The sequence below is a fragment of the Thunnus albacares genome, chromosome 8 (assembly GCF_914725855.1).
Source record: "Thunnus albacares chromosome 8, fThuAlb1.1, whole genome shotgun sequence".
NCBI lineage: Eukaryota > Metazoa > Chordata > Actinopteri > Scombriformes > Scombridae > Thunnus > Thunnus albacares.
The window spans coordinates 6,615,800-6,633,288 of NC_058113.1; the positions used below are offsets into that span (position 1 = coordinate 6,615,800).

At 40.7% G+C, this 17,489-nt stretch overlaps 1 protein-coding gene across 4 annotated transcripts in view; it reads right to left on the minus strand.

The window, feature by feature from the left end:
- oxr1a (oxidation resistance 1a) overlaps positions 1-17,489 on the minus strand; it is a 157,269-nt gene that overhangs the window by 83,552 nt on the left and 56,228 nt on the right. For all 4 annotated transcript variants that reach the window (XM_044358063.1, XM_044358065.1, XM_044358061.1 and 1 more), the window contains exon 3: positions 5,270-5,466. In XM_044358063.1, coding sequence (XP_044213998.1) covers positions 5,270-5,466 — 197 coding nt within the window. The remainder of the gene's footprint in view (positions 1-5,269; positions 5,467-17,489) is intronic.

The following is a 17,489-nucleotide window of genomic DNA, read 5'->3' on the forward strand; positions in this document are numbered from 1 at the left end:
CATCTCCTGTTTGCCGTTCTATTACGGCGTAGAGCTCATTGAGCTCCAGAGTGGAGGCTACAGGCTGGCTATAATGATGTAAAGGTCAGATGTAGCAGAGGGACTCGCAGGCTGTCAGACAGAGATGCTGACTGGGGAGAGCTGTTGTCAAGTGTCACACCCTCTCAGGAAGGAACGCTGCACGCATGTGGGAGATCACAGGCAATTTGGCCTGTTTCCTCCCTTTTCCTTCCCTCTCATCCCCCCCCCCCCCCCCTTCTCCCTCTTCTTTCTCTTTCTTTCTTTCCCTCTCCTCTCTTTTCTTTTCCTTCTCTTTCTTTCTTTGCCTTCCCTCTCCCCTCTTTTCCTCCCCTTTCTTTCCCTCTCCCTTTCCCCCTTTTCCTTAACTGTTCTCTCCTGTCTTTTCCTTTCAACTCTTTTTCTTCCCTCTCCTCTCCTCTGCTTCCCTCTTCTGTTTGGCTCTCCTCTCATTTCCTTTCATCTCTTCTCTTTTCCTTTCCTTCCATCTCCTCTCTCTTCCTTCCCTGTCCTTCCCTTTTCTCTCCTTTCCTTCCCTCTCCTCTCTTTTCCTTTCCTTCCATCTCCTCTCTCTTCCTTCCCTGTCCTGTCCTTTTCTCTCCTTTCCTTCCCTTTCCTCTCCTTTCTTACTTTAATGTCCTTCCTTTTTTTCTGTCCTCTCTTTATTTTCCTTTTATCTCCTTTCCTCTACTGTCAACTCTTTTCCTTCACCTCCCTATTCTCCTTTCTTTTCTTTCCCTATCCTCTCCTTTATTTCCTCTCATTTCTACATTTGTGTAATGTTCCTTCTTTAACTGGTTTCGTGTTACATTTATTCTATAGAGTATAGTGTAGTCTATGAATGAATGACTTCACTCTGACAACCTAAACATCGTTCCTCTTCCTTTTCTCCTCTCTCTTCCTTCCCTGCATCCTCCCATCTTTGCTGACATCAGCCAGGGCACTGTCTGACACTCATCACAGTATGTTTAGTTGCTGCTCCTCTTCATTTAAAGCACACTGAGATGACTGTTAAAAAGTAGCACGCTTAATGTAAGGACACCATCAACATATCAATCACTGCTTTTCCTCAGGAGGAGGGGAGGACTGCGGTCGGTGCCGCCCTTGTAGAAGGCTCATCTGTTGGGTTATTAAAATGTCGGTGGTGAATGTGCTCTGTGCCTCTAATGACAGGTCTGTCTGAAGCCAGGCAGACAGCACAGCAAGCTGCCTGCTACATTATTACTATCCCATTAGAATAAATTATCATGATCAGTCCTGTAGGAACTGCCTGGCCTGGGTTTGACTATAGGAAAATGCCACAGGGCCACACTTACTGGATCCCATTGAAACTAGAGAGACGGGACAGTCACTAATCAATGTCTAATTATGTGATACAACAGCGTAAATGACTGACAGATGCAGTATCTCTGTATTCATATGAAGAAAAACTCAGACCTTGATGTGAGTGCGCCTTATCTAGGCCAACGTTAGCCAGAGCGAATGATTAACTGCTATGACTCATGCTTTCGAGGCTTGTACAATTTGTTACTTTGTAGTTAAAAGCCGTAAAAGCACAATAAGTCACAGTCGCATTTCATTTAACGGCTGAATGACTGTGACTTCCGACCCTGAGCTTTCAAAAAGAGCCTGCAGATACCACAGAATGGATAATGGATGATGAGAGCAGGCTGAAATATCAACAGTCAGTCCACCTGTCCTGCCTCGCTTTCATCCCACAATTTCCTTTATCGATTATTGCCGACTCAACTGATGCAGATGACCGCAGATCAATCCGTTCCCCCGTCAATGCTGGCCCTGGGAGCAGAGTCGGTACATGATGACTCTGTAGAAAGCTTATCAGAGTGTGACACCAGCAGATGCACGAGCAGAATGACACACCTTCACCCGCTTTTGGCACCCTCCTCACTCAGTGACGCAACCGGTGCCCTGTGACTCCATGTGGCATGATCCTCCTGCCACCCCGACACTGCCCTCTCCAGCAGAACAGCCACTGCTGCAAAGTTTTAAGCTGCCGCACTGATTTACTGTACATGACTAATAGCAAGGACATGCGGGACAAAACTGAACTAAAGTGGCATCAAAGAGCATCAAGTGGAAGAATAAGCTGATGGATCAGTATAAACTTACCTGAGATGCTTTTAGGTAACAATGCTATCTTTTAGCTTTGGTTGGGAAATGTAAAGTGTGCCGAAGCAATGAGGAATTTTTCTTCATTTCAGCTTATATTCAATGACAAATCATACAGAGTCCATCTATGTGAGTTATTTGTGTCATCTAAGGCTTTCACGCCTAACTTGTTTGGTGCGGTTAAAACAAACTCATTTGTCTGTTAGGTTAGGCTTATTGAAGCTGATATCAATCAAACTCTAGTGCTGACCAAAACAACAGGATCAAGACTGCCTGAAAAGGTGGGTCTCCCTCTCAATCATACTGATTTGTGTTGGTTAAAAATCAAACCACAGGACTTCGTAATAGCAGATAAGAAATTTAAGCATCACTTCAAAAGCTGAACTACTCTTTAATTCACCTGCGTATTGTAAACTGTCAAGGGAGTGATATGCATAAAAAAAATCCTGATTATGCAAGATCATTAGGTAACCATGGTAACATGTATGCACGTCAGCATGTGCAGGGATTATCACCGATCAATCAATCAGGGGACATAGTCATAAAAACAGTACCGTCATATGTTTGTGCCATGTATTTTGCCATTTCCTTTTTTTAAAGAGTGAAATGTAGCCATAGAATAACTATCTGCCCTGTAATTTTATATTACAAGATGCCTTTCACATTTGTACTGGTCCATTATGACATGTGACACACTGATATTTCTCTAGAAATTCTGAACAAAGTGCTGGGGGTTTTTAACTGGATGATAGACCCAAGAATTTGAGGAAAAATTTGTGATAATGGATTTTTGACGTTGACTTTCAAAATCTGATTAACTAGATGTGTTTGGATGATTATTTGCTTGCTACAAGTCTCTTTTTCTCATGGTCATAGTTTTTATATTTTAAAATTTTTACGTTGTTCAAGTCACAATTTGTCAAGACTTAATAGAAAAAAAAAACTGCATTTGAATCTTTGCTGTAATATCTTTTCAAGAACAGTTGTGTTATGCGCTTCTTTCCCTTCTTTTACAGCCCAAGTAAACAAGTGAGCGAGGCTACCAAAAACTAGCATACTGATGCTTTCCACTGTGTCTGTCATCCATGTGACCCTCACCTTGCAGGTATGGGTCCATGTAGCGATGATGATAATGATAAGATTCACCAAAACTCTCCAATCAGTGAGCTACCCTGTCAGTCCATATGACCTTGTGTTTAGATCTCTTGCTTTGTTATAGTAATAAGTCTTTTTCTCCTTGGTCCAGACTAAATTAACTGTTCTATAGGCGTAAAAGTGACCTAATGCACGCAGACAGAATAAACTGGAGAAAACACGGAGAAAATCAGTGTCCGCACATTAGCTCCCCACAGCATTATAGTGTGAGCTGACTAGTAAATACAGTACTTGGCAAACAGTCAGTGTTCCCTCCACTGCCAGGTGATAATAAGTGTCACATAGGTAGCTATTCAAATGTCAACACTCATTTATTGGCCATGATTTGGGACATCATGCCTTTGAGCAACACTTTTCTGGCTTTTCTTATTTTTTTTCCCTTTTGTTTTCTTTCCTACCTTTGTTTTTTTTTTCACCTTTTCATATTCTCTCTTTGTAAACCCTCTCTCAGACAGTCCTTATCCAGTTTCCATGGTACCATTAAGCCACAATGTAACAATTAACCTCTTCAACTCTGATAGTTCCTTTGGTTTCAGAGCTATACCAACATTTCTTCACATTAAACGGATTTTGTCATGCATATATTTACTGTTTACAACATACCACTGTAAGGATAAAATGCTTAAAGTGAAACTGTCATAATTTTTAATTGCAATTGCAATTTGAAATGTCTTGTGCATATTCGTATACACATTTCCCTGAGATTCAGCCTGACAAATTTGGTATGTTTGGAAACCTTGGTAGCTTCATAGTGATTAATGTCAATTTTGCAGATACTGATTGACACAAGATTGATTCAAAATAAAGGCAGTTCAAGCAGTCTTGAAATCCTGCAGTCTGGGACACAAAAACATAGTCCAGCAGCTAACAGTAGTATATTTGGAATAAATATATGGCTGTGGTATGGTATGCATGTCAATAAACTAGATTAGGGATAACAACAAGTCAGCAGAGTACAGCAATGAGCACCATGTCTTTACAAATACAAAAGAAATCTGTCAAAAAAATCTAATCTTTCCAGTAGTAGCATCTAAAAGTCCTTTTTCCTACGCACGCTGTCGTTCTAACCTTGACCTGAGCAGCTTGCTAACTGAATCACATCATTGAAGTGAACGGGGATGCATCAGATTTATGAGTTTGGAATTAGTTTATCTCAGACTCATTTCATCATCTCTGAGAAGTCAGCTCCCTGAAGTGTACTTACTCTCACAGTAGCAACCTACCCTCCGATACAGAAATAGACCCGAAGCAGACAGTTGTCACCCCTCCAACCCCCCTCCCAACCTCCTGCCCGCCCCCCCCCCAGAAAAAATAGGCTCCATCGCAGGAATAAATCTCATCAGAGTCCCATAATTATAATTTGTAGGCAGGAAATGAATTAGAAGATGAGAAACAGGGAGAGCCAGCCGTGGATGTGACGCGGTGAAGTTTGCTTGAGTAAGAAGTTCAAGTCAACAGTTCAGAGAGTGCGTGAACTTCAAATATGCACACCCACATACACACACAGAATAAATAACAAGCCATACCCCAGAAGCCCTGTAGCAAATGATAATGTAATAACAGCTGGATAATGTAATAACTGGTCATCAAAATCAAATACAATGTTCAAGGAAATACACTGAGAATGCAATAAAAGCTGATAATATGATATTAAAGGGTCCAATTAATGTCATGATGTATTATCAGGAAAAATATGATTACAACATGGATGCTTTTATGTGATTTCTCCGGCACTTAGCTGCATTAATAGTAAGCTTAGAGTTTAGACAAATGGAATTACAAAAGAAGGTTGTTGGTTTGAATCCCTCAACCTGCTGGGAAAAGGACGTTGGGGATAAATGTGTGCATAAATAAAGTTTTTAAAAATCAAACAGCATTTTGCAGTTATGATATAATCTGGTAGATTTTACATTGTCATTTACTACAAGAGCAAACAGATCAGACCCCAGCTCCTGTTTCTTTTTACCTATGGTGTAGCCTCTCTTCAGTTCGCCACACCGAGGGCTGCGGCGCTGGGAGTTGGTGGTGTTGTTTTCCTGCACCGCGAGGACGGTGGTTGTCTTGGCAACAGGTGGTGCAGCCTTGTTGAGGGGCGAGGCTGGCACCAGAGTCGGGGAGAAACCTTGATTGGCAATATCCACCGACTGAGACTTCTTCTTCAGTCTGCAGGGGACAAGCAAACCACAGTAGCAGAACACATTATGGTCATGTTTATATGGGTACAGGATTAGAATCTATTGCATGTGCCAGTGGCATTGTGAATACAAAGAGCAGTAGGAAATGTTGTGTGACCTTCACTGTTCAAGGGCAGGCCAATCAGACGCATATTTGCGTCTGAGGTTGTTGATGTCAATGTGCTCCGTCACAGAAATTTAATCGTGCAAGACCATTTTTAGCAGCGGCAAGGAAGTTGGGAGAAAGAATCAATAGGCTAATCACACCCTTGTTAGGGGTGAATTTATTAGCATCGCTCTGCTTGCCCAGCACAGAGCCTCCTCTAACAGTAAAAAGAGATGAAGCAGTGGGATATCGGTGGAGGACAGCAGGAGACCAGACTTAAGACCTAGCTGGAGACAAAATCTCAGTGAGTAACAACCTGAAGAACAAACACTGCAGTGAATGTAAGGCAGGCTGTGCAGAAATGTCCACATTGTAATGCTTTAACTTTATTTTAGCTTGTATGACGTCAGGAGGCAAAAGTTTTTATAGCTGTTCTAAACAGCCACACTGGAAGGTGGGGTGAAAAGCTGGCCATCTCAGTAAGGGTTTCAAGAGTTGACAATCATGCAAATACAGAGATAATGGGACGTACCTTATGACAACCTCTCCTGGAATGTATTTATAGTGTTTCACTTGTTCTTTCACATACAAAAAAATGACAGTAATATGACAGCTACGTAAACAATAAAAAAGAGGGCTTAAGGGAGAAGTTCAAATCCTGTCGACTTTCTCACCTCCACATACCTGGGCAATCACTGTGTTAAGTAGGCATTAATATTGGATTGTCTGTTTCAGAAAATAACAGAAATTGTCTGATGCAGCGACCCCAATTTCAACAATTCAGATAGGTGTGTGTGTGTGTTGGGGGGGTCCTTCAGCTGAGGATGAATGTCATTAGTTCTGTAGGTTTTTGCTCATAAACCGAAGTATTGGACAAATTGAAATTTTGACGCGATGATAGTGATAGTGGTACGTGAAAACCACCAAAAATCACCAAAGTGATTACAACTAATTCTGTGGGGAACATAAATCTCCAAATTTCATGACAATTCATCCAATAGTTGTCAAGCCATTTCACTATAAACCAAAAATGTCAACCTCATGGGGACGCTAGAGGAGCGGGGATCACCAAATGAATGTCAGTCTGAAAAGTCATGGCAATCCATCAGATAGTTGCTGAGATATTTCAGTGTGGATCAAGTGGTTTACAACAGACAGATTGACATTGTCATCCATAGAACCTGCCACTAGCATGGCTAAAAATTTCACATACAGTCTAGAAAGATAAACAAAAATTCCTTATACACATTTTCTCATGCAGTTAAAGGCTTTTAGAAGACTGCTTATGTAAAATGTATCACAAGATACACTACCACCTGGCTGAGCTAGGTCAAATCAAATCTGCCTACGACAACTCCTCAAAGCCTATTAAAAGGATGACGAGATCCTGGGTTTGGGTTTGCACAGTTTATAAAGGAGTTCACTGGGCTTATCAGGTAATCCCAAAACCCTCAGCAGCAGCAGGTCTATCCACTTACATATGTTCTCTCTCTCTCACACACACACACACAGACAAAATGCACAGTCAACACATCATAACAAAAAGTTTACAAAACAAGATCATTCTTAGAAGCTCCAGTAAAAACTTAGAGTCAAAAAAAGTGAAAAATGGCTCGTGAAACACTATCTATCTATAGTCTGAGAAAGTCCTGAAACAGCAATACAAGATTCCCAGCACTCTGCTCTCTCACACACACTTTCAATCATTCCAGCAAAACTGCTGAAGCGAACAGAATCTTTCTGGCCATTTCACCCAAGCGCTCATCCCCTGATGGACCAAAGAAGCACACATGACATAGTGTCTAACTGGCTAATGAAAATGCATAATCTCTATGGAAATGCTGTCCATCACTGTGTGTGTTCTTTCTAAATCAAACCCAAATAGTCCAGATGAGGCAAACAGAGCAGGCTGAGCTGTGAATAAACACCAGAAGGAATTATGTTCTGCTTCACAGAAGTGTTCCCCGAAGTCTTTTTAGTGGAAAAAAAGAAACAAAAAACAAAATCCCACACTCACTGACCATTGTCCACAAACATATTCACTAAAACTGAAAAAGCTTCTAATGGACTGCATTCACTGTTTATTTTTATTGATTTTTATTCCCTTACGTTTTGTCTTTTCTTTACAGAATTGCATGTTATGGAAGCGAAGTGAAACAAAGGCAGGCAAAGTTAGCTAGAATGCCAGATTGTGCTAATGACTACTTTGAGGAAGTTGCGTGTTTGTTTGGATGGCATATAATGAGTGAGGAGTATAGACCTGCAAACCTGTAGCACCAGATGGTTTGTAACACAGAACCATTTGAGAAGTCGTCCTTGGAAATTGTTTGGAAAAGGGCAGGCACTTTCAAAAAATATTTGGCAGGTGACTGGATGAACCATCTGTCTATCCTCGTCTATTACCGTCTTACCTTGCGATGCAGCTGGATTCACAAGAAAACAAGATCATGATCGTAAGACACTAAATGGTCCGAACCACTGGTGGTACAGACACAAGCGCATAACTTGAAGCCTGACGAGATGGATTCTTGTGTGATCTTGTGATCTCGAGAATCCAGCTGCCTCGCAAGGTAAGAGACCTGCTGCTGCTGTTAATGACTGTGGAGGACGAGAGGGAGAGAGAGGGAGACAGAGAGAGAGAGACAGATAGAGACTAAAAGAGAGGGAGAGTGTCAAGCTGTGTGAAGTCTATCTCCACTCCCTCAGGAGTTACTACTAATTACTGTCTCATCAGTAGAGCAGAAGCCCTTCTTCTAGCTCTGTTTCACTGAGCTACAAGGCCAACCAGTATCAAAACAGAGTGTGTGTGTGTGTGTGTGTGTGTGTGTGTGTGTGTGTGTGTGTGTGTGTGTGTGTGTGTGTGTGTAGGAAGAAACAGAACCAATGTGTAAACAGAATGACAATGAGTTATGTGTGTGTGTAAACAGTATATACATGTTCTTGTGTGCTTGTGCACAGTGTGTGTCCACAGTTTATTGGTGCTCTTGTGTAGCATGGCAGCACGTTTCAATCAAACACTGATTTATGGCGTTCTTCTTCACATGCATGTTTTCAGGGACTAGACAGGGAAACATCCAACAAAATATAGTCTTATCAACAGGAAGTCCCAAAGCAATATGGAGCAATGCAGAAAACAATAAAACCGAAGACAGGGGAAAAATACATTTTGGAAAGACAAAAGACATTTATCACCTATCATTACTAGCCAACACTAATGTAGCTTTTGATCAGTTTTTAAGCAGCTTAAACTGACTTTGTTAACAAATGAAGGCTAATTGAACTGTAAAACTAGTTATCTTCTAGTTTTTCATTTTTTGCTTGAGTCGTGTCAGTTAAGACTCAAAACTCTAATCCAGAAACTTTAAAAGCATACTTTACTGATTTAGCATTGCATTCCTACAGTATAACATTGTTGGACTCATAATTTAAAGTTAAAAAAAAAACAAGAATCAAAAAAGAACCAGAGATAGGCTATCATCTTTTTATTCCACCCATTCTTCTTCCCTTGTCAAAACCTGGTGCCTACATTACCCACAGTGCAATTCAACTCAATTCACTTGATTAAAGAGAATTGGATGTGTTATGCTAGTAGAAGCTACAGAGATCTGGTAACCCCACTTCCTCCTTACTCCATAACCCAAGATTTTTTTCATTTTCAAACTTGTAGTCTTCAGCCAGGGCTGACTCAAGTGACATCACTGTAGGAAATGTATTAGATTTCACACAGCTGCCTCTGGAGCCACAAAAGGTGTACAACTTGTACAACTTAAAATATGCAGTAGTACTCCCCAAGACCTGTAAACAGACTTGTAAAATCAGTGGATTACCCCTTAACAATGCCTGGTGTACATCTTGTATGAGCTTGCACAAGTGCAATTTTCACTCAGTTAAATGTCTGAAAAAGACCTGTATATTTTGCAACCCTCACTGCAGATACGCATCACCATTTATGATTTATGACACAGTGAAAACAAGACTGAAAAAAAAAAACTAAGAGCAGCTTCAAGTGAGCGATCAAGTGTAATGTGCTCAGACCTGTTACGCAGGATGTTGTTGTGATTTTAGTCAGATTACAGTAAAGAATTTAGTTGCCAAAAGACCAGTGCACCCTCTCCAGTGATAGTACTTCAAGTTTGTATTTACACCAACTTCTTTGTACAGAATATGCAAAGATTCTGCCATCTATAAGGGATATTTATTAGTCCTATATTTTAGTTTTATTAGACTTACAGAGTCTAGTCAGACTTGAACTTCATCAGATTTTGAAGTGTTTTATAAGCTATTAAACTGTGTCTGGTTATGTTTTATTTATTTATAAAACTGTTATATTTGAAATTTGATTCTGTGAAAAGACAAACTTCTCTGTCTAAAAACTTTTTGATTTAAAAGTGATTCTGGAAGAACCTACACCGGCTCTCACACTGCGACAAGCCTAATGCTTCATAACATCTTGTCATATGATACTCTGATATAATGCAATGGTTCAACAACCAGGCCTGGACTATGTTAGTTTGCTGACACTGAAATGCCACCAGTGATAGACTAGTGTTAACTGCTGGGTTTATAACATATAATTAGTTGTGTCGTCAGGCCGACGCTAACAGGAACAGTGATCACTGAGGTGAACTGGTGTTGACATGTGACAAAAGTCTCAGGCTATCTACTGTAACCTGATGTCGGGTCTAACACTAGAGGATGGTGCTGTTTTTCCCTTCTCCCAAACATTCTACCTTTGTCTCATTTTTGTAATAATGCTTGTTTTATTTTTTTCTTGCTGCAGTATACTTACTGTGGGGTCAGCGTTTTCCTCTGCCTATAGGATGTGTGGTGCCAGTATTTCCCACTGCCTCAGGCTCTGTATTCCAGTAACAATGTCCGGCATCACACATCACCTATGTGGGCCCACGAGGGACCGCAGTCGCATATATACGTGAATATGTCAAGTGTATGACAAAAATGTGAAAAATGCTGCACAGTATGCTCATTTTGTATACTTTCAAGTTGATTTTTAACCTGAAACCCTATCAGGCAGTAGTGATCCTGTTCACAACTGACCTGTGGGCAGCCTAAACATTTCTAATATGCATCCTGGGCTTGTACTTTGTATAGAATCAATGTCTACTGTAACTCTGAGAGCTGTAATGCTGTTTGCCTATTGTGTACCTTGTGTTTCTCAGTGCTACTAATGGAGCAACAAATGACCAGATTCAATAGAACCATTACACCTCTTAAATGGAACAGCGTTATTACTCATTATAGTAAATCACAGCAGGTGTTTAACATTCTACAGTTGTGATTTCCATGCCAAACCAGTAACATCTTACACTAAAAGACTCAACCCATTACGCTATGTGATTAGAGCCAAATAGCGTCATTATTTTGTGATTGGAAACTTCAGGTGTCAAACTGTGCAAGCAAAATTATTCACGGTTGCAAAGTCAGTCTGAATTATTTAGCATGTGAATGTATTTGTGACTCAAAAGTACATCAACAACAGGAATTATCCAGCATCACGCATACATCTCTGGACCTCTGACGTGTTTGTATGCTCGTACTACACGCCGATATAACTCTGCATCAAACTAGAGAAAGTGTGAGGTGTTGGAAAGAGAGAGGAAGCATGCAGAAGGTTATAGGTTGTCCTGACAGATGGTAACGCACGTAATGATGTAATGGGTAGCTTTGCTTCACAGACAGCCCCCGCCTCTCAAACCGCATGACCCACTTTACATTGAGGAGTTTCACAACCTAACTGATAATCCGTGTGAACGCCGCGCCGCAAACACACCCTTCTCCACTGTGAAAAACCAGAAAAAAGGCCCCGGTGGGAAATTGAAGCAAGATTAAGAGGCTTTTCCTCTCACACCAATGAGGAACTGGGTAGCTATTGGTTTAACGCTGGGGTGTTTTTTTTTTTTGTTTTTTTTTTATCTGGGTAAATAGGCTTCATCCTGAGCTATGATTGCACCAATCTCCATCTCCCCTGCAAGCAAAAAAGCTCATGAGCACCAGAGAGGAATGAGAGACGCTTGTCAACAAAGCCACCAGCTCTGACTGATTCCTATCTATGAGCAAACGCTTACACAAAGATGAATAGAGGGAGGCAAAAAATGAAGGAAAACAGACGCAGAGGCATTTTGTTTTCTACCCCGCTGTTGTGATCTGACCTGGGCCAGGAGGCAGTGGTATATTTGCAGCACTGCCAAACTGGCATCACTAAGATTATCCGACTCTACAGGGATCCACGTGGTTTGGCAAAGGATGCATAAACAACAGGAAATTTGGGGCTAAGTCAAAATACGCTTATCGCTCCCCTACTAAGAGGGATTAGACCTAGAAAAAAGGGGGCTGTGCTTGCATTGCCTTCTATTCCTCCTCTTTGCTTTGCTTCCCGTTCCTTGCCTTGCAGCAGCAACATAACACATTTTTTCAGAGAAGCAGTGTTTACATATAGCAGTAGATAGGGTGCTGTGCTATATAAAGCCCATAGGAGTAGGCTGGGTTGACGTCATAGTCAGTTACAGTGCTGGCAGCACAATGACCCGTCTGACAGTAATGATGCCTCACAGTCCCAATACTTTGAATGCTGCTTATGTAACTTTGAAAGAAAGGGGAGGGGGAAAATTATCATATTTTTTTTTTATTATTACAAAAGAGCCTCATTTAGTGAAAACATAAGTTCCCTTCAGGTGAAGAAACATAAGAGATCAGTGACTAATGTTCAAGGACTTCATGTCTTTATCATGCTGTTGCAGGGAATTCAAGGTGGACATCTCTCCTCCAAAACTGCAAAAACAGCTAAGTTTGTATATTAAAGCTACACTTATCAATATTTTATATGAACAATGACTTAAATGACTATGTGTGATCTGAAAGGGGTCGCTCATAGTGATGAGGCCACAGAGAATTATCACATGATTCAGCTCTACGGAGCGCTTTAGCGTCTTTTAACTCGATTTTACAGCCTGCAAATATTTGGTTCACTCTCACTGCTCCTATCATCATTGTTTCCAGCAGCAGCAGAGGGCTGTTTTCAGTGAAAGAGATGATAAATCCACTGTGCACTACCTGCCCAGCAGACAGCAGCAACAGACAAAGCAAGTGACTAGTTGGTGCAAAGACATTTTTATTTTTATTTTTTTTAGGAGTTAGCAGAGGCCACAAAAGAGCTAAAAGGAGAGTGAATATTACACTTACATTTCTCAAGTGGCCAGAAACATAACTCCGAATGAATGCTTACGTTGCTCCAACTCTGCTGGATGAGCAACTGTTTGCCAACATGTTTACTATGAACATTTTACAAGATGATTAATATGTTAATGTTGTTTCTACAACTTGCTGAGCTGCCCCCATGTGACCAAAAACATCTATTATGGCTACTTTAAGAGATCAGTGATTACTCTTCATGTCTTAATCATGAAGAGCTGTTGGAGGGTATTCAGAAGGCAGATTAAGTTGTCATTGGAAATGTGCATTTCTGCCTTCCATAACTACAGGAACAGGTTTTTTTTTTGGTATTATAAATATCCAACAGTACGTATATTTGACAGTATGTTGTTAGTAGGGAAATGGTGTTAATGGAGTCCTGTGGAGTTAAATTAACTAAAAGTTATGCTGTGTTGAATGCATTTCCTTCCTCAAAAAACATTTGCAAAGCCGATTTTTGAAGTATTTTAAATCCTGCATTGTTTACATCCATGTTTACTAGCATGCGGTCTTCCTCTTCCCTGCATTTGCTGGTGCATCGCTGCATTGCTTGGTGCATTACAGCCATTTGTAGATCATTGAAAGAGTGTGAAAACACTAACAGGATGGTGTATCACGTCACAAGACAAACAAAATGGGGGCCAACTCATATAGAAAACTGCTCCATAGCACTAGTAGAGGTCACAAACTCCACAGGAAACCTTTGATTACATGACAATGTAATTTTTGAATTTTCTTAGAATTATAGTGAAATAGCATTAGCATTAGCTAAATTAGTGTCCTCTCTATGTATATCCAGTCACAGGGCTGAGTATGGTTTGAAATTCTTTGATACAAGTGCTGTTAAGATACCTGAGGTCCACAACCATGATGATACTTCATACTTTCTATGATAACCATACTTTAAGGAATATAAAGTTAAATGCTGTGTAAACACAATGCAGCCATTACTAGTGTAAATTGCCAGTTAAATTATGAAGTTCAATACCAAGCCCTAGCCACTAGTCAGTTTGTCTTACAGCCTTATTTGATTCAATTATGAATGATAAAAACCAACAGGGCATTTTGTAATCCTCATGGTTGGAAACTCAGATGAGGACTCATTAAGTTTACATACAAGAACATGAGGAAATGTCTTCTAATTCAAAGGGAATGATCTCCAGATTATCTCCTAATCATCTCTTGTCAACATCCTCTCTCCTTCACACCATCAATCAGACTCGTATCAAACTCCTATTTGAAATGGATTGCAGGGATTTCAATTCCTGCGCTCTCCAAGGCAGGCAATCATAACAAAACAATTGGACAACTGTGGACTAGCTTAAGCCTAATAAGAATGAGTCAGTCAGCGTCGAAACAGTCAGACTAAAGCTCTGCTGCTGATACTGACACACACAGAGAAAGAGGGCAACAACAACCTGTGGCCATGCATGTTAATGAGGCCCTCTGTTGCATCCCCAAGCCTAATGAAATACGGTTGGACCTCGGCGCTCTCTGCTCTACTGTTGGACACCTCCGCATAATGATGTATGGAGCTCTACGCCGCATTACGCTCATCTGCCCTTGCTAAATGCCAGAGCAGCAATTCTGTGTCAAAGGGTTGTGCGGCGGTTTTGACCAATGAGGCTTTAAACTTATGTTGCTGGCCTTTAACTGTTACTACTTTGATACAGAGGCAGCCTAACAGAGAGAAGGCTGAATGAACTGAAAAGTGATCACAGAGTAGCTGGGTGTATTGTGTGTGTTTTTATTGGAAAAACCACGACAAATTCTCATTCAGAGTTTGAACGCACTGTTTGAAAGCATCTGTAAAGTGCCTGTCCTTGAGCCGGATTTGAGCAATACAATCAAAAAGTGAAACGCGCCTCCCTTCTCCTTTATTAGTTATATAAGAGCCTTCGCATTACAGAGAAACAAGACGCACTGTTTCCTCGCTGAGTGGGTGTCCATATTGCATTCCCCCTCAGCAGGATATCTGGTTTGATGTGATTTTTCACTCCTGACACATCTCCTGTTCAGCAAATGCTTGTTTTTCTCATCTTTTTTGTATTCTTTGAGACCCTCAACATTCTTTTTGACTTTTTTTTTTTTTTTGTCTCACTTTTTCGTTTCCTACTAGTGGAGGCAGACAGAGGCCAACTTCTGCAGCCTGGACGGATGGGAGAATAAAAAGATGAGAAGCTGTGTATGTGTGTGTGCATGTTTGTGTGTGCGTGCCTGTGTGCATCAGTCTCTGCTGTTACACTGTAATTAGGGAGTGAGATCTGCTACAGAGACAAGACGGAACTACAGCGGACAACTAGGGAAACCTTTCAATGACCTTATGGCCGATTGCGATACAGTAGTGTTAGTTTATTTTGGTCGATGGTGAAAGAAGTATTCAGATCATTTACTTAACGACAAGTAGCAAAACTATAATTTATACTCCATTAGAGGCCAGTTATAGATTTAAAATTTACTGAAGTTTAAGTACAGAAGTATTATTAGCAAAATGCACTTGAAGTTTAAAAACTGAAAATAAAAAAAGCCCCCTGTGAGTGTTGCATCTCTCATTTTTATGCTTTCCAACCCCATGTGTCATGTCACGCATTCCCCAGATTTATTTTATGACCTTTGAGGGGGCCCGACCCCTGGGTTGGAAACCACTGGACTGAACCACATAACCGTACACTAAGTAGTTATAACTAGCAATGCCTAAACCAGCTGCAAGAGTAAAATGCTTCTTATGCATTGATGCATCAGTATTAGCAATCTAACATCATATACGTATGTCAGTGACGGGGATATTTGCTGCAAGACAAAAAATATTTTGATACTTGTAAATATGTTTTGATAATACTTCTGTACTTTTACTTAATTAGGATTTGTATGCAGGACTTTTACTTATAATGGAGTATTTTTACATCGTTGTATTGGTACTTTAACGTAGGTTAGGAGTCTGAATACTTTTTCCAACACTGTGGAAAAGTAAGTGACAACAACAATAGCAACAGTGTACCAAAACCTGTGCTCCAATTTAAAATCTAGCCTGGCTGTGGGTTTAAAATAAATCCCCCAGACACCAGTTTGCACACTTAAATCAACCCTAAACTGATCACACAAAGCATACACACAAAAACAATACCAGACGAAGACACCAGCACACATAATGCCTCACCAGCCAACCAGCCCTCGAGCTGTGTCTAATGATTTCTCCATCACTTAGCAGCATCTGCCAACAGTGTTGAACCGCTCCATTTTGATCAAAAACCAGTCCATAAATCAACAGTTCGGCTCATGAGCACGGCTGAGGGGAAAAAGGCCACTATTCATTTTCTAAAATGTATCAATATCACACAGAAACACCCCTCAGCCACGGCCTTTCACTTGACTAACAGAGGAATTATCTTAGCTGACACAAGGCGGGGAGGGAAAAGAGGAAAAGGAGAAAAAAAAAATCCCTGCTCCATTATGTGTCTGGCTCTGACTCGGGGGCATGTTTTTCTCCCTCACTTTCTGGGTCTCTATGTATCACTCAAGCAGCAAAATACAGACATGTACAGGAAAAAAAGGATGCACACTTGCTCTCTTTGTCCCCATCTTGGTGACATACACAAACACACCCCGTCAGACTCAGCTGCTCAATCATACACAGCCTTCAGCGTTTAATACAGTGAGTATCCGCGGGGCCTTGGGACTGTTACTGCTGTTACTGCAGTCTTCCACTGTCCTCCTCCTCCTCCTCCTCCTTCTCCTTCTCCTCCTCGTTGCTAGCCTCAGTCCTGCTCTCGCACTCTCATTTGCCGGGCTCCGGCGACAGGCAGCGACACGATTGGTCAGCAGAAGTAGTGGATGCAACGTCATGCCACTGTAGCTTGTGGTGGTGCAGAAACCAGAGATGTGTTGTGAGTATTGACAGTTTTCAGCAGCGCGCGGAGTATCATGTTAGGACATTACAGTTGGAAAGAGCGGGAGGGGCGGGCAAGACAGCAGAGATGAAAAGGAATGTTTTAATTATCACAGTTACTTGCTTACCATGTTGCATCTAATTTGTTAGAAAGAATCACATGCAGAGATATCTCACAGCAACAAAAGTGCATTTCTAGGGAATGTAATACAGAGTTTCCCAGAACCATTGACTACTACAATTAAAATAAATCTGAGACTACTGTAGAGACTATCTCATTAACTTGGTGTGAAATATTATATACTCTTATTTCCTTTCTTTCTGAGAGCAGTATGAAATTGTGTAATGCTCTAATTGACAAGCCTGTTAATTCCTAATAGGAAGGTTTCCTGGAAATAATTATGTAATTTACTTAAAGAGAAAATAGACAAGTTCAAGTTAGTTTAGTTCAAGTATGTGTATGGAGTTTCAAAGCAGTCACTGATGAACAGCTACATTTGAACCTAAATAAATATCCATTCAATGCATTATTACATATTTTAATATAGGGTTGCAACTAACTATTATTTTCATTATCAATTAATCTGGTGATTATTTAATTGATTAGTAGTTTGGTTCATAAAATGTCCGAAAACAGTCAAAAATGTCGACCACTGTTTCTCAGAGCCCAAGGATGTGTCCTCAAATGTCTTGCTTTGTCCACCACAGAATACAACTCAAAGATATTCAGTTTACTGTCATAAAGGACTAAAGAAACCTGAAAATATTCACATTTGAGAAACTGGAACCAGAGAAATTGAACTTTTTTTTTCTT